Here is a 20,970-nt window from a genome sequence, read left to right as displayed (position 1 = left end):
GTTTTTTTGTTAACTCAACTATCAATCAAGTAGTCTAACGGTTACTACAGCCCAGCTGTTGAATAATCAGAACCAAATTCCTCAACAGTATCCTTGGGAAGTTGATACCTTGGACGGCAGTGCAAAAGGTTTCAGATAAATCATTTAAAATCTCTGGTAAACCAGACTTTTTGAATCTTCAAACAGAAACTCGAGAAAATAGTTTTCAACCAGAAATGAAGCTAAATGAATCAGTGCCAGCTTATTTCTTACAACATTGATTTGCATTTACACATTCTTTTAATATAAACTACAGATGCCGTATGATTTACAGGGGACAAAATTAGAATGCTGAAAATAATCAGGTAGAAAAGGTGATTGGATATTTGCAAGAAAGGATGAGTTTTGAGAAGTTTTAAAAGATGAGAATGTAGTAGGAAGTAAATTATCAAAGGACATACAGTGGCATGCAAAAGTTTGGGCACCCCTGGTCAAAATTTCTGTTACTGTGAATAGTGTGAATACTGTGAAGTGAGTAGAAGATGAACTGATCTTCAAAAGTCATAAAGTTAAAGATGAAACATTCTTTTCAACATTTTAAGCAAGATTAGTGTATTATTTTTGTTTTGTACAATTTTAGAGGGGGAAAAAGGGCAAGGAGCACCATGCAAATGTTTGAGCACCCCAAGAGATTTGAGCTCTCAGATAACTTTTACCAAGGTCTCAGACCTCAATTAGCTTGTTAGGACTGTGGCTTGTTCACAATCATCATTAGGAAAGGCGAGGTGATGCAAGTTTCAAAGCTTTATAAATACCCTGACTCCTGAAACCTTGTCCCAACAATCAGCAGCATTGGGCTTCTCTAAGCAGCTGCCTAGCACTCTGAAAATGATGCCCACAAAGCAGGAGAAGGCTATAAGAAGATAACAAAGCGTTTCCAGCTAGTTATTTCCTCAGTTCGTAATGTAATTAAGAAATGGCAGTTAATAGGAACTGTAGAGATCAAATTGAGGTCTGGAAGACCAGGAAAACTTTCCGAGAGAACTGCTCGTAGGATTGCTAGAGAGGCAAATCAAAACCCCCGTTTGACTGCAAAAGACCTTCAGGAAGATTTAGCAGACTCTGGGGTGGTGGTGCACTGTTCTACTGTGCAGCGACACCTGCACAAATATGACCTTCATGGAAGAGTCATCAGAAGAATACCTTTCCTGTGTCCTCACCACAAAATTCAGCGTCAGAAGTTCACAAAGGAACAGCTAAACAAGCCTGATGCATTTTGGAAACAAGTCCTGTGGACTGATGAAGTTAAAATAGAACCTTTTGGCTGCAATGAGCAAAGGTATGTCTGGAGATAAAGGGTGCAAAAATTTCATGAAATAACATCTCTCCAACTGTTAATCACGGGGGTGGATCGATCATGCTTTGGGCTTGTGTTGCAGCCAGTGGCACGGGGAGCATTTCACTGGTAGAGGGAAGAATGAATTCAATTAAATACCTGCAAATTCTGGAAGCAAACATCACACCATCTATAAAAAAACTGAAGATGAAAAGAGGATGGCTTCTACAACAGGAGAATGATCCTAAACACACCTCAAAATCCACAATGGACTACCTCAAGAGGCACAAGCTGAAGGTTTTGCCATGGCCTTCACAGTCCCCTGACCTAAACATCATCAAAAATCTGTGGATAGACCTGAAAAGAGCAATGAAAGCAAGACGGCCCAAGAATCTCACAAAACTAGAAGCCTTTTGCAAGGAAGAATGGGTGAAAATCCCCCAATCAGGAATTGAAAGACTCTTAGCTGGCTACAGAAAGTGTTTACAAGCTGTGATACTTGCCAAAGGGGGTGTTACTAAGTACTAACCATGCAGGGAGCCCAAACTTTTGCTTCGGGCCTTTTTCCTTTTTTGTTATTTTGAAACTGTACAAGATGGAAATAAAAAATGTAATCTTGCTTAAAGTATTAAATAAATGTGTCATCTTTAACTTATGCCTTTTGGAAATCAGGTCATTTTTTTTACTCGCTTTGCTACTCACAGTAACAGAAATTTTGACCAAGGGTGCCCAAACTTTTGCATGCCACTGTAGGAGTAGTAGTAGGCCCCCCAGTCCCTCGAAGCCTGCCTCGCCTTTGGATGCCCTTAGATGATCCAACCCAAGCCTCAACTGCTTTTCTGTGCTCAGACTTCCACTTTGAATACCTGTGATGAGCCTGCCTACAAAGCTGTCTGGGCCGGAGAATTCCAGACTTAGTGTGGGAAGAAATTTCCTCTGTTTTAAATGTCTGACCCCCCACCCCCCCCTTGTCTTGAGGTAATGGGCAGTACTTGGACAATTGAGTTTGTAGTAAGCAGAACTGATATGCTGATTGGCCTTGTGATCAGAATGGATGTTCAAAAGTATGCAGACCAATTAGCTAAGCTGTTAGACGATCATATAAGGTTTTGGAAGGTGGATGATTTAGGTTGGGAAGGAATTGAAGTCTGAATATTTTAAATTGTTGCGTTCAGCATCCGATACTTTTTTTTCCCCAAGTCAACTGCTTTAGGAGGACTTGGAAGTTCATTATTAAGGAGAAATCTATTTTTGGTTTACACGGCTACATGAAGCATGTTAGAATTTATGGAGACTGACAAGAAGGAATTCAAAGTTTGACTCTGATGCGGGCATTTCACCGATGGCACGTGAGAGGCACGTTTTGAAGCAGCAGTGGTGCCTGCATTTAATCAGCTGTGTCTCATTTTATGTCATCTGAAGATTTGGGATAACCACCACTGCCCCAAGCCATTGAAATAACATAATTGCCTCCTCCTCCTACCTGTCAGCCAAGATCCCCACCTCTTAACTTCCTTATAATCGATTATTCCTGACAACTGAAATGCTTCAAGGTCCTCAATATGGAGGAGTTAAGTATAATTGTGAGAAGGACAATTATACAGCCTTAACAGATATAGCTATTAACCTTTCGTGGTTCAGTATGTAATTATAACTGTCGAGTTGTTTTGGTTTCCCTATGCCGTAGTTGCTGCTTCTCCAATACCATTATTCTGTTCTTTCCACTTCAGCAGCATCTCTGAATCCCTCTTTTTATCCTAAAAAAAACATTGCCCATTATTTAATTGAAAATTACTCCATTATCTGTTGTAATAAAAAGACATATTCAAATTATTTACTTGAAATTGTTTTCTTTTAACAGAAGATCTGGTCATTTTTAGTGTCATATTAACTCCAAGTTCCTGATTTGGATCCAGGATATGAAGTTAATTTATCCAGTATAACTGACTGATCCAAATTCTTACTGACGCTCTCTGTATCATTATCCCTGTTGCTACTTCAGACTACTTAAAAGGAGGCTCTTTGTTGGCTGGGGTTGGCCATGGCTGTGATGTCCTAGCTGTCTGTGTGATACACAAGCCAGGACGATGTGATATGGAGAGCAGGCTGTTGCCCATGCAGCAGGTTCCCCTTCTCCACACAACTGATAAATCCAAAGGAACAGCAGAGACTGACACAGTTTAGCACCAGCGGCATCACAGGAGTTGCCAGTCAGTGTACGACTGTCTTAAGGGCTCCAGCTCTGGATTTTTCCTCAGGACTTACTCCCAAAATGTTCCCCATTAGTGGGTATATCTGCAAGACAGCGGAGATTTGAGAGTTTTCCTTCTCCTGCCAATCACAGCTGACAAGGCCCGTCTGCCTGAAGCAACTGTTTTAAAGGTGCCAGTAACCCACCTTTGCCCCTTCACTTGCCAATAGAAATGGTTCCACTGGGCTTGGTAGCTAAGCCACACGTGAAGAAACTTAAGAAGAGCTAATTCTGTTTAAAAAGATATCACTTTGCTGTCAGGTACATAAGTGATGTGCGTGCTCTATTTTTTGGGATGGTACATTATTTTTTTGTCTGACAGGATGAAAGGAAGCACTGGCTGATAAGTTGAATGCACGGATGAGCCTGACTGCTATTTGATCAGCCACTTCGTCATCTAATGTCTCCTGTTTTAGTGCAGTCACGTTTTGTCTGATCATTGCAGGGAAGAACCAGGGGGCCATATCTGGCTGCCTTAAACACAGCATGTAGTTCAGGCAAACTAAACTTTCAGTTATCACTCAGAGGAGGAGACCTTGTACTTCAGAAGTTTAATGTGTCTCAATGTGCAGCCTGATCAAGAGAAGACCTTACACTGTAGTTTTATTTCTACTAGATGGTTCTCTTGTCAGAAGTGAACCACGTGAAATACACACATGGTTTGGGGTTTAAGGGATGTGTACCGCTCACTATGCCAGTCATTTGTCTGGAAGACTTGAGGTAATCAGTCCCTGAGGGTGTGTAGAATAGTGCTAGAGGCAACCCTTGCAGGTATACTTCAATTATCAAACATGAATTGTGCCAAATAAAGGAAAGTGCACAAGACTCAGTTGAAATCCTACCTCGTTCATTGGCAGTGCAAAAAGGTGTATTGATAGTTTGCCATTTCCAATCTGCCTAAAAGCCTTATCCCACGTGGTAACGTAGTTAGTGCTTGATCAAACCAATGGCATACAGAAGAGGACATATACTGAAAGGAAGATGATTCTTATCTTGATTCACATTAAGATTCATCTTTTACCTATTCCCACCAGGTTACTGTGGTTTTCCCTCTTCAGTGCACATGTGGTACTTCTTTTTTTCTCTCTTTCACACGGTCTCACTCCCCAGCCCCTGAACTCCAGATCTTTGTTGCTGAGAAACCAAAACCTTCAAGATGGTATCCTTACCTTCCGACCTCGAGCATTTGTCTAAAGCTAGTACAACTGGATTTTTGGAATGCACAGAATATAATTCCAACCAGATACAGTCATTCTTTATAGTTATGAAAATTTCAGCACTGAAAGCCTCTCTGTTTGTCATGAATAAATATAACCATGCCCAAGCTCCACACCATGCTTCATTGATCCAGAACTTACTAAAAAGTTGGATAACAATGCAAAGGTGGTTGTCATTTCCTAAGGAAATCTGTGCATCATAGTTTTATACTGAAACATTGCTGAAAATGGCTATTCGCTACTGTTCGATCCAAATTCATATTTAGTTCATTAATGTATTCTGTACCCAGTGCAAAAAGAAACCAGAATATAAGTTTCCAGCATTTTCAGCAGTCTCCACTTCTATAAATCAATACTCAGTTATTATTCCTGGTGGTTGCTTATTTTCAGATTGAGACTTCCTAAAAATAATTTTGAAAGCTGTTTTCTGTCCTTAGAATTTATAACATTAGAAAGAGAAAAGTTTTGACAATTGAATTTTCCTAAGCATTTAAAACAAACACAGCATATTTAAGTAAACACGAGGAAATCTGCAGATGCTGGAAATTCAAGCAACACACACAAAATGCTGGTGGAATGCAGCAGGCCAGGCAGCATCTACAGGGAGAAGCACTGTCGACGTTTCGGGCCGAAACCCTTCGTCAGGACTAACTGAAAGGAAAAATAGTAAGAGATTTGAAAGTAGGAGGGGGAGGGGAAAATGCGAAATGATAGGAGAAGACCGGAGGGGGTGGGATGAAGCTGAGAGCCAGAAAGTTGATTGGCGAAAGGGATACAGAGCTGGAGAAGGGAAAGGATCATGGGACTGGAGGCCTAGGAAGAAAGAAAGGGGGAGGGGAGTTCCAGAGAGAGATGGAGAACAGGCAGAGTGATGGGCAGAGAGAGAGAGGGAAAAAAAGAAAAAGAAGAGGGTGGAGAAAAACTAAATATATCAGGAATGAGGTAAGAAGGGGAGGAGGGGCATTAATGGAAGTTAGAGAAGTCAATGTTCGTGCCATCAGGTTGGAGGCTACCCAGACGATATATAAGGTGTTGTTCCTCCAACCTGAGTTTGGATTCATTTTGACAATAGAGGAGGCCATGGATAGACATATCAGAATGGGAATGGGATGTGGAATTGAAATGTGTGGACACTGGGAGATCCTGCTTTCTGTGGTGGACAGAGTGTAGGTGTTCAGCGAAACGGTCTCCCATTCTGCGTCCGGTCTCACCAATATATAAAAGGCCACACCGGGAGCACCGGACACAGTATACCACACTGATGAAGTGTCGCCTCACCTGGAAGGACTGTCTGGGGCCCTGAATGGTGGTGAGGGAGGAAGTGTAAGGGCAGGTGTAGCACTTGTTCCACTTACAAGGATAAGTGCCAGCTGGCACAGCACTGATTCCAACCGATTCCTTTGGCATTCCAGTGGAGCGCTTTGACTCCAACATCTTCCCCTGGTTGGCTGCAAACAGGTGACACTGCGGCTTGAGGCCTAGTTCTCTCCACAACCGAGGCTATGCGGTTCCCCTGCTGTTTTCCAACAAATCAGTGAATCAGACTTGCAGCATTCCACATTACCCATGTCCAACAGGGTCTTGTGATCACAAGAAAAGCAGCTGTCGCTTGCTTAGACCGCACTCCTCCACACACTGACTCCTGCTCTCCAATGCGGGCAACAGCATGATCCGTGCCAAGTCCAGCTCCTTCAGTTTCTCCACCAATGAGCAGCTTTCTGGTGGGGTATTCCTGCAGTACTTTAGGTTCTTAATGTCCAGCAGGGTCTTGCGATAATTAAAAAAAATACACTTAAAAAAGGCAATAACACCGTTGGTTGGCCCGCAGAAGCTGCTGTATTTGAACACACCGCCATCTTTCCAGGTCCTACATTTTCATTGCTAACTTACTCTATTTAAAGAAATAAACCTTAAAATGTTTTCTTTTTGGGTCTTGGACATTGAGCTCCAAGAATGAATATTTTATATCTATATATCATCTTCAAAATGATTCCATTTTCTTTGAGGCATTCAGAGAAGCCATTAAAATGGACTGTAGGATTCTGAAAGGTCCATTTTATTGTCAAAGAATGCAGGTACACCATAGCTCTGATATTTGTCTTCTCCAGATTGCCATGGAATACAGAATTGTTGAAAGAAAGGATATCAAATCCCACTGCCCACCAGCACGTTTAAGAAACAGAAACAAAATTCGCAAACCCCAAAATGCCCCATCCCCTCCCCAGCAGAAAAAGACAGCCACAATAGCAATCCGCAACCCCCTCACTCACAGAAAAGAACAGCAACAATAGCATCAAAACCCCTCACACACAAACCCAGCAGGTCACCCACCCACCAATCAGCCACAAGAAAGGAAACACCATAAAACTGAAGGAGACCAATATAAAGTACAGTCAAATAATCACATAAATCTCAGAATATCAAAAACATCTTTCCATCAGGATATGAGGTGAGCAGATGTACAAATTCACTCCTTCCATGAAGAATGACCACTATCCTTTGCTGCCTTGAAACCTGACGCAATCTGTTCATCCTTACTTATGTAAGTGCGTTTCGGCATACGCTTCCAAAAACGCCCGGTCTCGTCTGCATTAAACACCTGCTTTGGTGTGATGCCTGACTCAGCGATCATAGCCCACAACTGCACAGGGTAGCGTTCAGCAGCTTCGTGGTCAGCACCAGCCTGCTCACCACGCAGAGCTAAGTTGTGAAGCCTGTGACGATGAACAAACCTAGAAAACCATCCCCTACTTGCATTAAAGCTAACAATATCACTTGACACTTCCTGACTAGCCTCTGAACAAAGGTGACCATAAATTTTCAAAGCTTTCACACGAAGATGATCGGAACTAAGTGTTGCTTTTTTTCTTTGTTTCATGCTCATTGTACAAACTCAACATTTTCTCCATTTTTGTCATAAACGATTACACACTTTGGTAACAATCTTTGAAGACACTTGTGATGAATCAATCACTGCATTTTTTATTTTCTCAGCATTTTTCTTTATGTTTCTGATCGTGGACTCACCTAGGCTGAAGTAGCATCCCAGAGCTGTGTTACCTTCACCTGACACCACCCTGTTCATAATTTCCAACTTTTTTTCAAGTGTTAAAGCGGTTCTCTGCCACTTGGCTGATGGCCCAGGACTTGACATCGGACACTTAGGAGGCATAGTTAAATATTTCAAGCACAAAATCACTGCACCATAGATAAAAACAACAAAAGTTTAAGAGTGCAAGATCACACATCCACACGTTACCAAAACCAATGCGAGACTGGCGGGAGTGGGACTGTGAGGCGTGCGCACGTGACTTGTATTGACGGGAAAACAGTGCTCCTCACAGAACTGTGAGTTTTGGACGCACATAAGGAGAAGTCGGTAGAAATAGGTTCCTCGCATAACTGTGAATCCGCATATAGTGAGGATAGGGTGTATATGCTTCTTATGTTCCTTCTGTTACTCGAGAAGGAGAGGCTGGGTTGGGTGAGGAAGCTCCTCGATTACTGTAGTAGTGTACTACTCGATGGCTGCTCAGTGAGTGGCAACAGTGTTATTGGTTTTAAGGAATGTAATAGAACAATATGGAAAGTATTGACTATGAATAGAAGAAGTGATTTAATAAGTTATTCTTATTTTTTCTTATGAATATGATTTGCTTTGGTATTAAAAATGTTGTAATGCAGAAAATGTTGAAAGACGCTGTATTTGCATAAGATGCTAATTCCCAACTGCTGCCTCTGAAGCCTCTATTGGAAGTGCCGAGCTGTAGTGTTGGAATTAAATCCATAACACTATCTTTCAAAACCTCAACATGCCTCAGTTATGACAGCCCCATGAACTACTTTTCAGAGTGAACAAAACTTAGTGGCTAGATTGTGTGCATTTACCGTAGGTCCAAAAAATATTTATCGGGGCTTTGGTTGACATTTCATCTGAGAAACACCCACTCTGTACTGCATGGGACCATTAATTACCCTAAATTTTGGGGCTTGTGGCTTGAATTCAAAGTATCCTCATTATAAACATAATAGTGCAGGTGTGCTGAAATGTTCATCCATGGCCGTCTGGCTAGCATGAGAAGATTACCAGTATGTTGGAAGTATTTGCTTGCGGACCCTACAATTTGTGAAACCATTGCCCAGCAAAGTCGGTGTGCTTAGGGCAGGAGGGGGCTGAATGTATATTGTTTATTTAAGTGATAAAGTTCACTTAATCTGCATTTGATATTTATGAATTTGAAATTTGTAACATGCATAATTGTAATGGCAAAGCTAAGGACAACATTATTGAGTGGGAAGATCAAGTTGATGTCAGTTCTGCTGTTAACAAAATAATTGCTTGTTCACGTGACCACTTAGAACCAAAGGTAGCTCATTATTCCAAATTCACAAAAGAGCGACCAGCATTCCTGGCATGATCCAAATTTTATAGAGCAGGATTAACAGCAAAAAAAGTTTTACTTTAGCACTTGCAAGTTTGCAATTGCCACTGTTAGGTTTTTTCTCCCTGCCCCTGTTCGTCGATTTTGAATCTTTATGCATTGCACAAAATTACTTAGCTGCCACTCCTGTTGTGGTGTTTGGTAAAGTATTTGAGCCTTCCACAATATCCTACCCTTTTTTTCTGCCTCTACCTCAGTTCATTGGTTAAATAATCAACAGTCTTATAATATAGTGCATTGTAGACAAAGGATCAGAACTTACAAAAGAGTTGAATAGAAACTTAAGATATACAAATCTAAATATCTCTATTAAAAAATTAAAAGTTTAATTTATTTATAGTAAATAGTGACCATTGAGTTATAAAAGGACTGCTCTTTGGCTATACTTGAAAGATTGATGGAATAATTACTGGGGCTACAGTCATAGAGCTTCATTTAGCTGAGAAGGCAGAGCTCCGTTTGGAGTGCAGGTGAAATTTATATTTCAAATATAAACTTCATTATAAAAATACCCTAAAGAAACAGTGCAAAATTTTTACATTTATGGTCATTACATTCAGTTGTGTTAACTTATCATTGCCACTTATGTGGCCCCCAGGGCGATATCCCTTTCAATGTTTAAGGGGCTTACCACCCGCCTGAGCTACTCCTTGTGTGGTAGCGGAAGGAGTCTAGAATGTGATCCTTCCCCACAGAGCAAGCTTCAGTGTGTCACTCAACACGTACTCCTGCAGCCTGAGATGCGGTTGTAGGCAGCATCCCCTTACAGATGTCTCACTGTGCTGGAAAACCTCCAAGTTTCGGGCAGACCAAAGGACATATTTCACCAATCTGAGGACTCTCTGGCAGCAACAAAAGTAGTACTGACCACTACAAGAGATGAGCAAGCAGGACCAGTCAATGCAAGACAAGTTTAATATTGATGTCAGACAGCACTGCCTCTTTCAAAGGATGATGAGCTAGACAAGCAACACACACAAAATGCTGGTGGAACACAACAGGCCAGGCAGCATCTATAGGGAGAAGCACTGTCGATGTTTCGGGCCGAGACCCTTCGTCAGGACTAACTGAAAGGAAAGATAGTAAGATATTTGAAAGTAGAAGGGGGAGGGGAAAATGTGAAGTGATAGGAGAAGACCGGAGGGGGTGGGGTGAAGCTGAGAGCCAGAAAGGTGATTGGCAAAAGGGATACAGAGCTAGAGAAGGGAAAGGATCATGGGATGGGAGGCCTAGGGAGAAAGAAATGGGGAGGGGAGCACCAGAGGGAGATGGAGAACAGGCAGAGTGATGGGCAGAGAGAGAAAGAAAAAAAATGGAGGGGAAAAAAAAACTAGATATATCAGGGATGGGGTAAGAAGGGGAGGAGGGGCATTAATGGAAGTTAGAGAAGTCAATGTTCATGCCATCAGGTTGGAGGCTACCCAGACGGTATATAAGGTGTTGATCCTCCAACCTGAGTGTGGCTTCAGCTTGACAGTAGAGGAGGCCATGGATAGACATATCAGAATGGGAATGGGACATAGATTTGAAATGTGTGGCCACTGGGAGATCCTGCTTTCTCTGGTGGACAGAGTGTAGGTGTTCAGTGAAACAGTCTCCCAGTCTGTGTCAGGTCTCCCCAATATATAAAAGGCCACACCGGGAGCACCGGACGCAGTATACCACACCAGCCGACTCACAGGTGAAGTGTCGCCTCACCTGGAAGGACTGTCTGGGGCCCCGAATGGTGGTGAGGGAGGAAGTGTAAGGGCAGGTGTAGCACTTGTTCCGCTTGCAAGGATAAGTGCCAGGAGGGAGATCGGTGGGAAGGGATGGGGGGGGGGGGGATGAATGGACAAGGGAGTCGTGTAGGGAGCGATCCCTGCGGAAAGCAGAAAGGGGGGAGGGAGAGGGAAAGATGTGCTTGTTAGTGGGATCCCATTGGAGGTGGCGGAAGTTATGGAGAATTATACGTTGGTTCCGGGGGCTGGTGGGGTGGTAGGTGAGGACAAGGGGGACCCTATCCCGAGTGGGGTGGTGGGCGGATGGGGTGAGGGCAGATGTGCGGGAAATGGGAGAGCTAGGCAAGTTGTCTGATAGCGGAGATAATTCAGTGCCATGCATTGTAAACTTTTATGGAACAATGAAGAGAATTTCATGGGTGCACTAATGTTGGGGTTGCACAGTGAAAAAGCACTTAACTTTGAGACAGAAGGTTATGTGTTAAGGGTTATCTCTGTGGAAGAGCACAGAGTAGAGGATGGCATTCCAGTGAGGTGGTGTTATGCAGTTGGGATTGTTTTTTTGGATGTGATGCACAACCAAGCTTCAGTTTTTAAGAGATCTTCCAGTCTATATTGAAGAGCATGAGAACTCTACCCCTTTATCATTTAAACTCTAACCAAGGTCATTAAAGCTAATAGATAGTCTATTGAGGACCTGAAGAAGGGTCTCAGCCAAAAGCATTGAATATCTATTCATTTCCAAAGTCTCTGCCTGACCTGCTGAGTTCCACCAGCACCTTGTGTGTGTTGTTTTGGATTTCCAGCATCTGTGGACTTCCTCGAATTGACAATTATTTGGTAAATTGTTTTTTTATTGCCACATGTACTGAAGTAGTGAAAAACTTGCATGCCACCCGAACAGAACATTTCATCGCATCGGTGCATCGAGGCAGTGCAAGGAAAAAGTGGTATCAGGATGCAAAACAAAGTGTTATACCCACAGAGAAAGTGCAGTGCAGGCAGACAATCAGGTACAATGCTATGCTGAGGTAGATTGTGAAGTGAAGTCCATCTTATTGTATGAGAGGCCCATTCAGTATGAAAGACATTGTCCTTGAGTCAGTTGGTAGGTATGCGCTTCAGGCTTTTATTTTTTTTCTGCCCAGTGGGAGAGGGGAGAAGAGAGAATGTGTGGGTGGGTGGGGTCACAGAAGCAGTGAGAAATGCAGATATTCCATGGAGGGGAGGCTAGTTTCCATGATGTCCTGAGTTGTGTCCATGTCCACATCTCTCTGCAGTTTCTTGTGGTCTCAAACAGAGCTGTTACCATACCATTAAGCATCCAAATAGGATGCTTTAATGCGTATCGATAAAATTGGTCTTTGGTGTTGTCAGGTATTGTGTTTTCTCATACTGCTATAGCGATGACATTTACAAAAGTTCAAAGTAAATTTATTATCAATGTACATATATGTCACCATATACTACCCAGAGATTTATTTTCTTGCAGGCAGTCACAGTAAATACAAAGAAAATTAATGAAAAACCACACACAACAAAGCCAGACAAACAACCAATGTGCAAAAGGCAACAAGCTGTGCAAATATTAAAAGAGAAAACAAAATAAGTTGATAATAATAAATAAATAAGCAATAAATATTGAAAACATGAGTTGCACAGTCCTTGAAAGTGAATCCATAGGGTTGTGGAACCAGTACAGTGTTGGGATGAGTGAAGTTATCCCCTCTGGTTCAAGAACCTGGTGGTGTGAGTCCTGAGGCCCCTGTACCTCCTTCCCGATGGCAGCAGCCAGAAGAGAGCATGGCCTGGATGGTGGGGGCCTCTGATGATGGATGCTGCCTTCCTGTGACATCACTCCTTGTAGATGTGCTCAATGGTGGGGAGGGCTTTACCCATGATGGACTGGGTTGTATCCACTACTTTTTGTATGCTTTTCCATTCAGGGGTGTGATGCAACCAGTCAGTAAAATGTCTGTCAGAATTTTAGATGACACGTTGAATCTTCTCAAATTTTTAAGAAACTAAAGGTGCAGCTGTGCCTTCTTTGTAACGGCACTTACATGCTGGACCCTGGACAGACATCTCTGAAGTGATAACACTGAGGACATTATTGCCAATGAAACAGTTTTGGAGTTTTCTAAAATAATGAAGGTTGTGTTATAATTGTACTACTTTCTTCCTCTGCATTATTTCTTTAAAGTAATTCTAAGCCTGGATGTTAATTGTTGGTAGATTAAGGAACAGGACTTTAGGTTCAGGAGGAGGTATGGCCTTTAGGTTGACCTTGAATCCTTTCTTTAGTGAATGCTGATGGGGAGGACTGGAAATCATGTCTTCTTTCTTTTTCATTTCTCACCACGACCACCACCACTACAGGCGCGTGCTGAATCTTAGCAATTCCCGCCAAGTGTGGTACGCAGTAGAGATGATGGAGCTATTCTACCCAACTCCTGCTTTAAGGTTCATGACACTGAATTGAAAGCACAAAGGCAAAGCTTGAAGTCTTAATAATAGAGCCACAAGTCTGGGTTGAATTGAAGAATCATTCAGCCGTTTATTCAATAGGTTTGGTGGCATCGTCTTGACAGCTTATTGTCCTGCTAGTTTATGACATTCACACAGTGGCTGTTCATTCTTATTGTGGAAAGAATTTTGAAATGTTTTTTGAATATGTTGTGATATTTTGTGAGGAGAAGTTTGAGACTGTGACAGTGGAAGGCTGATGAGAAATACAAGGAAAGTATTGATGAAAGGGGCAAAAATATGGATCGAATTGTTGGCCTCGGTGTCCTTGTCATCATGTTATCATCTTATGTCATCCGGAGCAGACTCACTGTGTTTATGACTGTCATCACTAAGTCAGCACTAGAAGTAAAATGTTCCATTTGTAAGAGAGTTGAAGTTCAGTCTATTAGAAAGGTGTGACCTGCAATTTAATGCAGACTATGACAGAAGTTCAGCAAGGCTCTATAGAGGAACATTTATGGCCCAAAATAAGGAGATTGCCAGACAAAACTCCTGGACTTAATACTGTTGAGATCAGGACCGTAGAGATAGAGAATGCATTAGTGATAAGGTTCTGAGGTCTTTCCAGCAGTTTGGAAGTCAACAAATGGAATGTCACTATTTGTGAAAGGATAAAGAGATGAAATAAATCAGCCTGCAATCTACCATCAGTAAATGGTGGTATCCATCCTATGGAATGTAACAAACATTTAGAAAATCTTAATTAGGCAGAATCAATATGGTTTTATGAAAGGAAAATTGTGTTTGCCAAACTAAAATGATTTTAAGGATATAAATAATAGATTTGATTGGTTGTACAGCACCTTGGGAAGCCCAAAGTCATGGAGAATGAAACAGAAATGCAAATTGCTATTCAATTGATTTTATCCTTGCTCAAATGACAAAGCTGAATTAGCTTCAATTTCTTTCTGAGCAATTTTCCTGTGATTATCTCTGCAGTTGTAAGTGAAATTTTAATTGTTCAATAGGTGAATGGCATCGATATCATGGGGAAGACTCAGGAGGAACTGGTTGGAATGCTGCGTGGTACAAAACACGGAGAGACTGTTTCACTTGTGGTTGCACGTCAAGAAGATGTCTTCGTACCCCGAGAATTGGTGAAGTATATTTACTTTCTTTTTTACAGAATGCTTCACTAAAGGGTCAGCTGCAACCCAGAACTCTGCTCTCTCAAAAGCTGTTTAAATATTTTAAAGTGATTAAAGGATTGGTATGTGCATCCTGAAGTTACTTCATCCAGTAGAGGGGAGATAATATAAATATTAGCATGAAGGCATTTAGCAGTGATGTCAGGAAGTACTTTTTCCTCACAAAAATTGTTGGAAATCTGGAACTTAATTCCCCCAACAGGTTGCTGAGTCTAGTTACGGCAAATAATTCGAAACTGTGAGGCAGTTTTTTTGATTCCTTGGACTCTATTACTTTGTCATATCTGTGGAAGAATAAGCGCTCTAGAATTAATAAAATCCACCTCCAAAAATCTAAAAAAGAGGGTGGCATGGCTTTACCTAACTTTCGTTTATATTATTGGGCAGCTAATATATGCTGTGCTACCTTTTGGTCTTTCTTCCACGGCCAACCCGAGTGCCCTAATTGGGTGGCAATGGAGTTGAGCTCCACTAAAGAATTATCTATCTCTGCACTTCTTGGCTCTGCATTCCCTAGTAGTCTGCCCAGATCAATAGCTAATCCTCTTGTTAGACACACTTTGCGTATATGGGCTCAGTTCAGGAAATGCTATGGTTTCCAGGGGTTTTCCGTTTCCAGCCCTGTCGCACATAATCACCTTTTTTTTTTACCTACTACGTACGATTCAGCATTCCATGTTTGGTATAGGAAGGGCATTAGACATTTTGAAGATCTTTTCATTGATAATTGCTTCGCTTCTTTTCAGCAGCTCTCTGTTAAGTTCAATCTGCCCAACGCTCATTTTTTCAGATATCTCCAAATCAGACACTTTATTGCTCCTTTAATTCCTAACTTTACTGAAATGCCTGCAAAAAATGCTATGGACCTATTTCTTTCCATTAATCCACTAGGTAAAGGTTTAATATCAATTATCCAAGATAGACTAGCAGCCTTATGACGGGCCCCTGTGGATAAAATTAAAATGGCCTGGGAGCAAGATTTAAATATCTCCTTATCCGATGAGAGCTGGGATTCAGTTCTCAAATCGGTTAACTCAACCTCTCTTTGTGCTCGCCATTGCCTTTTACAGTTTAAGATTGTTCATAGAGCCCATATGTCTAAATCTAAACTATCTCGATTCTACCCTAGCATTAGTCTGCTCTGTGATAAATGCAAGAGGGGCGTGGCCTCTCTCATCCATATGCACTGGTTCTGTCCTAGCTTGGAGAAATTCTGGAAAGATGTCTTCACTACGTTATCATATATTCTGAATCAGCACCTAGAACCAAACCCCTAATGGCTCTGTTCGGTTTTTGGGGCGAGACAGACTTATGTCTGGGTCCGACCAAATGCCGAATATTATCCTTTGCCTCTCTCCTGGCTAGACGCCTGATCCTCCTTAGATGGAGAGATGGTGCCCCGCCCACTCATGCGCAATGGCTTGACGAAATTATGGCCTGCTTGGACCTCGAAAAAATTCATTATTCAGTTCTTAATTCGGATCTAAAGTTCCATAAGGTCTGGGGACCTTTTATCGAGTACTTTCATAACCTTCCTCTTGAGTAGGGTTTTTTTTTCTTTTTGGTCCCTTGCTTTCAGCTCCCTTTTTTTTTCTGGTAGTAGGCATCATTATCCTCTGTTGCTAAGTGTATTCACAGTCTGGGAGTTTGACTGTCCTGATTTATACTCTCTATATTGTGTTGTGGTTGGTCTGGAGTTGTTGTTTTTTTCTTGTGTTGTGGGGCTTGGGGAGGATACTAAGCTTACTTGTCTTTAATTTAGGTGCTTTTTTGTTAAATTCTCTTCCTTTGTAGCATATTGTCATTGTATGCTTAATTTTGCACTGTATTAATGTTCCTCATTGGGATTTGGGGTTTTTAATTTGTAAAATGTTTTGAAAAACTAATTTAAAAAAAAGAAACTGTGAGGCAGAAGTTCGAATGATATAGTACAAAGATGATTAAGGTGCGGATCGATTTGGAATAGACTATATGAGGTCTTGTTCTTGTGGATGAATCTGTTTCCATTACCGTGTGGTTTACAGTGGTATGTAGTGTTTCTCAGCAGTGTGGCTGGAAAGCACAAGTAGCATCATATTGTGACCTGAAATCATTTTGTATGCAGCACTTAACATACGCCTTTCCCCTCAGCACTGCCATTACTGTTATCTCAGTGAATGTTTCATTTTGACCTAATAGTTTATACTGTACTCAACTTGTCCATAATGGTTAAAATGACTGTATAATGTGAAGAATTCCAAACATTTAACGGTGCAGTTTCAAAAAATTATTCAATCTCTGGCTTCTGAAGAAATTTTAAAATGACTCGAGTTTTGCTCCTGCAATTTATGACTCAACTGATCTGCTGATTGAATTTCTGGTTGGAAGGTTATTGCTTGGCATTTTATTACCTTCTGCAGATTTCACACTTTGATGTGCATTTTCTAATTTCATTATTTAGCACATTTTTAGGAATTGTCCTATAACTGTATTCAGATGAAGAGCTAAAGATAGGCGACTGAAGAAAACAAGGTACATTTAAATTCATGGTTGAGGTAGTTTAGATAGGTACATGGAGCTTAGTAAAATAGAGGACTAATAATTATAATAATAATAGAAAGCCTAGTAATTTCTAAGGTAGGGACATGTTTGGCACATCTTTGTGGGCCGAAGGGCCTGTATTGTGCTGTAGGTTTTCTATGTTTCTGTGTTTCTAGTCTTTCCTTATTCTATGCTCCTTTATCACACTGAACTTCCCCATGTCTAAATTGTGAAGCAGCCCATCAGAATACTGATCCACTTGTCTGTTTACTGATTTTTATATCTTTGTTTTCATACAGTATGATTCTCACTGCCCTTGCCTACTCTCTTGACTCCCTCCCTTCCCCTACCTCTACTGCCCGCACTCGCACGCACAGATTCCTGTTCTGCTTCTTAGTTTGGTTTCATTTGATCTGCAGATGCAGGTGACTTTACTCTGCACTAATTCCTGCACAAGGAAGGAAGTAAAGGATTTCCGACTTCTGTTTAAATTATTTTATTATCTCCTGCAGGGAGCATTTTTAAAATCTCACTGTCTCTTCCCATCCTCCTCATTGTTTGCTCTCCCCTCCTTAAAATTTATTGCAGAGGAATCACTTTTCCTGGCTGCACACTTACTGGGGTTGAAAGCCATTTATTTTATTAAGCTCTTATCTAAATATGATTGGAGTAAGAAAACAATGCACTGTGAACTCTCTTATTGCCGGATGCAGAGCCATTCACGTTTTTTTTTGCAGAATAATGAAGCAAAATTTAGTACAGCTGTATTCAATAGTGCAAAGATAAAGGGAGTCAGAGGCATGAAAGATTGTGACAGTTATTGTTCTTCCCAGATTAATGCTGGTGCAACAAGTGACTTTGGCTGTTAAGTGTGGCATTAAACTAAGATGTAGACACACGTTTTTCAATTATTTTTTAAAATGTGCTTCCTCATGGTTAGTTGTGATTGTGGTTTAGCTTCTTTGTGAAAACAGATTTTGGAATGGTGTGTTTATGGTCCGTTACTTTTATTTTGACCATCAAGATCAGTGGTCACAAATTGAAGGTATGGGTGGTGGGGAAAGAGAAGGGAAATGGGACTAATTAAATAGAGAGCAGGCCAGGGTTCAAAAGGCTAAATAGCCCCCTCCTATGTTAGAATCTTCTTAAAAGCAGAATTGGGTAGACTTTTGTTAGACAGGACCACTAAGGGCTTTGTAACCAAAGTGGTAAATAGAGTTGCAATGTAGACCACCCTTGATCTAATGGAGTAGAGGGATAAGGTGGTATGTCTAAATGACTTACTTTTGTTCTTGTAATAATGGTGACTTCCTTTCAATGAGGGTTTTACCACCTATGAAATACTTTGTGTCAAAGCATGTGATAGGGTTAGGGTTAGCTGATGAGAAAAGTTAATCCATAATACATGTTTAAAGGTGGGACCGAGACTTGGGGCAAACTTAGTGGAGATGAGGGATGAAGGAACCATGGGATAGGTTTTGCGATGTGCATTTGGAATATGACTTGATTACTTAGCATCACCTTTTTACTGATTTTTATTGCTTCTCTGCTAAGGGTCCTGTTTACAGCTGCTTAAACCCTCTCAAAAACTCATCTTGGCTTCTCCTTGTCTTTAATTCTCCTCATTCAGCACATTCCTTAAAGCCTTTGAACAAACATGGTGAATTGTTCTGAAATCCATTTGTGGCTTTTGTTGGGTAACTTTCCTTTGCAAGCATCATGGAATGTTTTTTACCACTGGAAAGATGTCATAGGAATTCACCTTAATATTGTTAATATCACATCTACTGGTTATATATATGGCTTCCTCTGCTTCCAACCATCAGACACACATTCTGCTTTAAATATTTCATCATTATTCATGCATGTCATTTCTTGATGCATTTAAGGCATTAATTGATGACCATATGCAGGTTTTACTATATAATAGTAAATACTTGGATGTCAACATGGCATTTGTCTTTATTGCATAATTGGAGGTGCTTTATTAAAGTTTTGTCACTTCCAGGTAAAACAGTTGTAATGTATGTTGATCTATTATTTCTGGGTATTCGCTTGAAAGAATTTTTCCCATCAATGATTAATCATTGTGTTCTTAAAAATGAAATGTTGAGGAATAAATGAACTGACAATTCAGCTTCATCATCTGTGCGTTTTCAGATGAATAACGCAGTACCTTTTGCACTCTTGCTATTTCAGCTCTTTGTGTGTGTGTTAAATCAGTCTTCCTCACAATACCAGACACTCCATTCCTTTCACCATTCTTGTTTATCTTCTTGAAGGCTGCTATTTAAATAGTGAGATGAGCCAAAGAAAATTAAGTCTATGGAAACAGATCAAAACAAAGAAGAGGATATTAAGTTAATCCCAATTCTTTGTAACTGATGTTAAAAGGATTTTGAGGACACAAGGGTTTTTTTGAAAAAAATCCTCTGCTTTCTCAAACACATTGTATGGGGTGGGCATTTAAAGAATAATTAATTATCACCTTCCTGGGTTGTGGAATTATCAGTGACAGCTGTAAAACAAAAGCCTTTCATTGAATAGCCCTCTTGTCACCCAAGAACAGCAACTCTTTAATGAAAGGGAAGACAGACAGCAGTGGCTGCCTTCTCTTTCCGTCATTCACCCGACCACCCCCCACTGAAACTGCTCCCGCTTTCTCAATATGACAGACGTCTGCACGCGCTGGCCACTGTATTGTTTTCTTGCAGGAAGTTGTCTTGCATTTTTGATCATCTAGTGTGCAAGTACATAATTCTACAGCTGTGTATCCTTTCTTCCGTGATGGTGTTAAGTCTTGCTATATTTACATAGCGCCTTTAACATTGTGAAATATCCTAGAGCAATGAAGGCAAGGGCTATCCTCAAAATTTGACAATTGTGTTTGAACGTTGGACCTAATTGAAAATTAGAAGGGATATTTGAGGGAGATGGGTCAGTGAAGAGGTTTTGTCACGTTGCATGCTGCACACGGACTGCCCACCCTGTTGGGTGTGGGCTTTCATTAGTTTTATTATGGTTACTGCCTTTACTGAGTATGTCCACAAGAAATTGAATCTCAGGGTTGTATATGGCGAGACATATATTTATATACTTTGATAATAAATTAACTTTGAACGTTTTGATCATTTTAAGGTGATTGGAAGGAAGTATAGGGGATAACGGAGGTAATTTCTTTACACAGGGTGTGGTGAGCACATGGACTGGTTGTAGATGGAGATACATTAGACACATTTAAGAAGCTCTTTGACAGGCACATGGATGATAGAAAAATGGAATGCTCTAGGAGGGAAGGGTTAGATTGATTTTAGAGTAGGTTGGAACATGGTGAGCCAAAAGCCTTAACTGTGCTGCAGTGCCTTGTGCTCTGAATTCTCAGAATTTCATTCCTTCTCTGCTACTGGTGTACATTCAGCCTGAGGCACACCAGCTGTAATAGGGCAGTGGATATTAGGGAAGTGCAGATGAGTCAAAACAGCAGCAGCAAGAGCAGCTGAAAGGATTGCTAGTGTAGTGGAAGGTTGGGGGTGGGGGATTTGAAAATAGGGATGAAGATTTCAAAGTCAAGGTCCTGCTGCAGTTGTAGGCCACAGGTACAATTTGTGCTGGATGAACGGTACATGTGTAATTGGTAATGAGCAGCAGAGATTTGAAAGACCTTGGGGTACAGAGGGTGTGTGGTGGGATGCCGGAAGGAAGAACATTTATTCTAGGGCATGCTTTCCTGGGCTCATGTAAAAAGCCTAAGTTTGCACAACCACCACTCCCATCCATTATTTATCATGCCCCAGAGATTTTAACGTTCCTTCTACATTATTTATTGT

At 41.1% G+C, this 20,970-nt stretch overlaps 1 protein-coding gene across 4 annotated transcripts in view; it reads left to right on the top strand.

Moving 5' to 3' along the window:
• Positions 1–20,970, top strand: part of LOC140728185 (partitioning defective 3 homolog B-like) — a 1,189,360-nt gene that overhangs the window by 554,489 nt on the left and 613,901 nt on the right. For all 4 annotated transcript variants that reach the window (XM_073046530.1, XM_073046528.1, XM_073046527.1 and 1 more), the window contains one exon: positions 14,444–14,572. In XM_073046530.1, the coding sequence (XP_072902631.1) occupies positions 14,444–14,572 (129 nt within the window). The remainder of the gene's footprint in view (positions 1–14,443; positions 14,573–20,970) is intronic.

This window comes from Hemitrygon akajei, chromosome 5 (genome assembly GCF_048418815.1).
Source record: "Hemitrygon akajei chromosome 5, sHemAka1.3, whole genome shotgun sequence".
Taxonomy (NCBI): domain Eukaryota; kingdom Metazoa; phylum Chordata; class Chondrichthyes; order Myliobatiformes; family Dasyatidae; genus Hemitrygon; species Hemitrygon akajei.
Note: the sequence above shows the minus strand (reverse complement) of the source record. Positions and strands in the feature narration are given on the sequence as shown.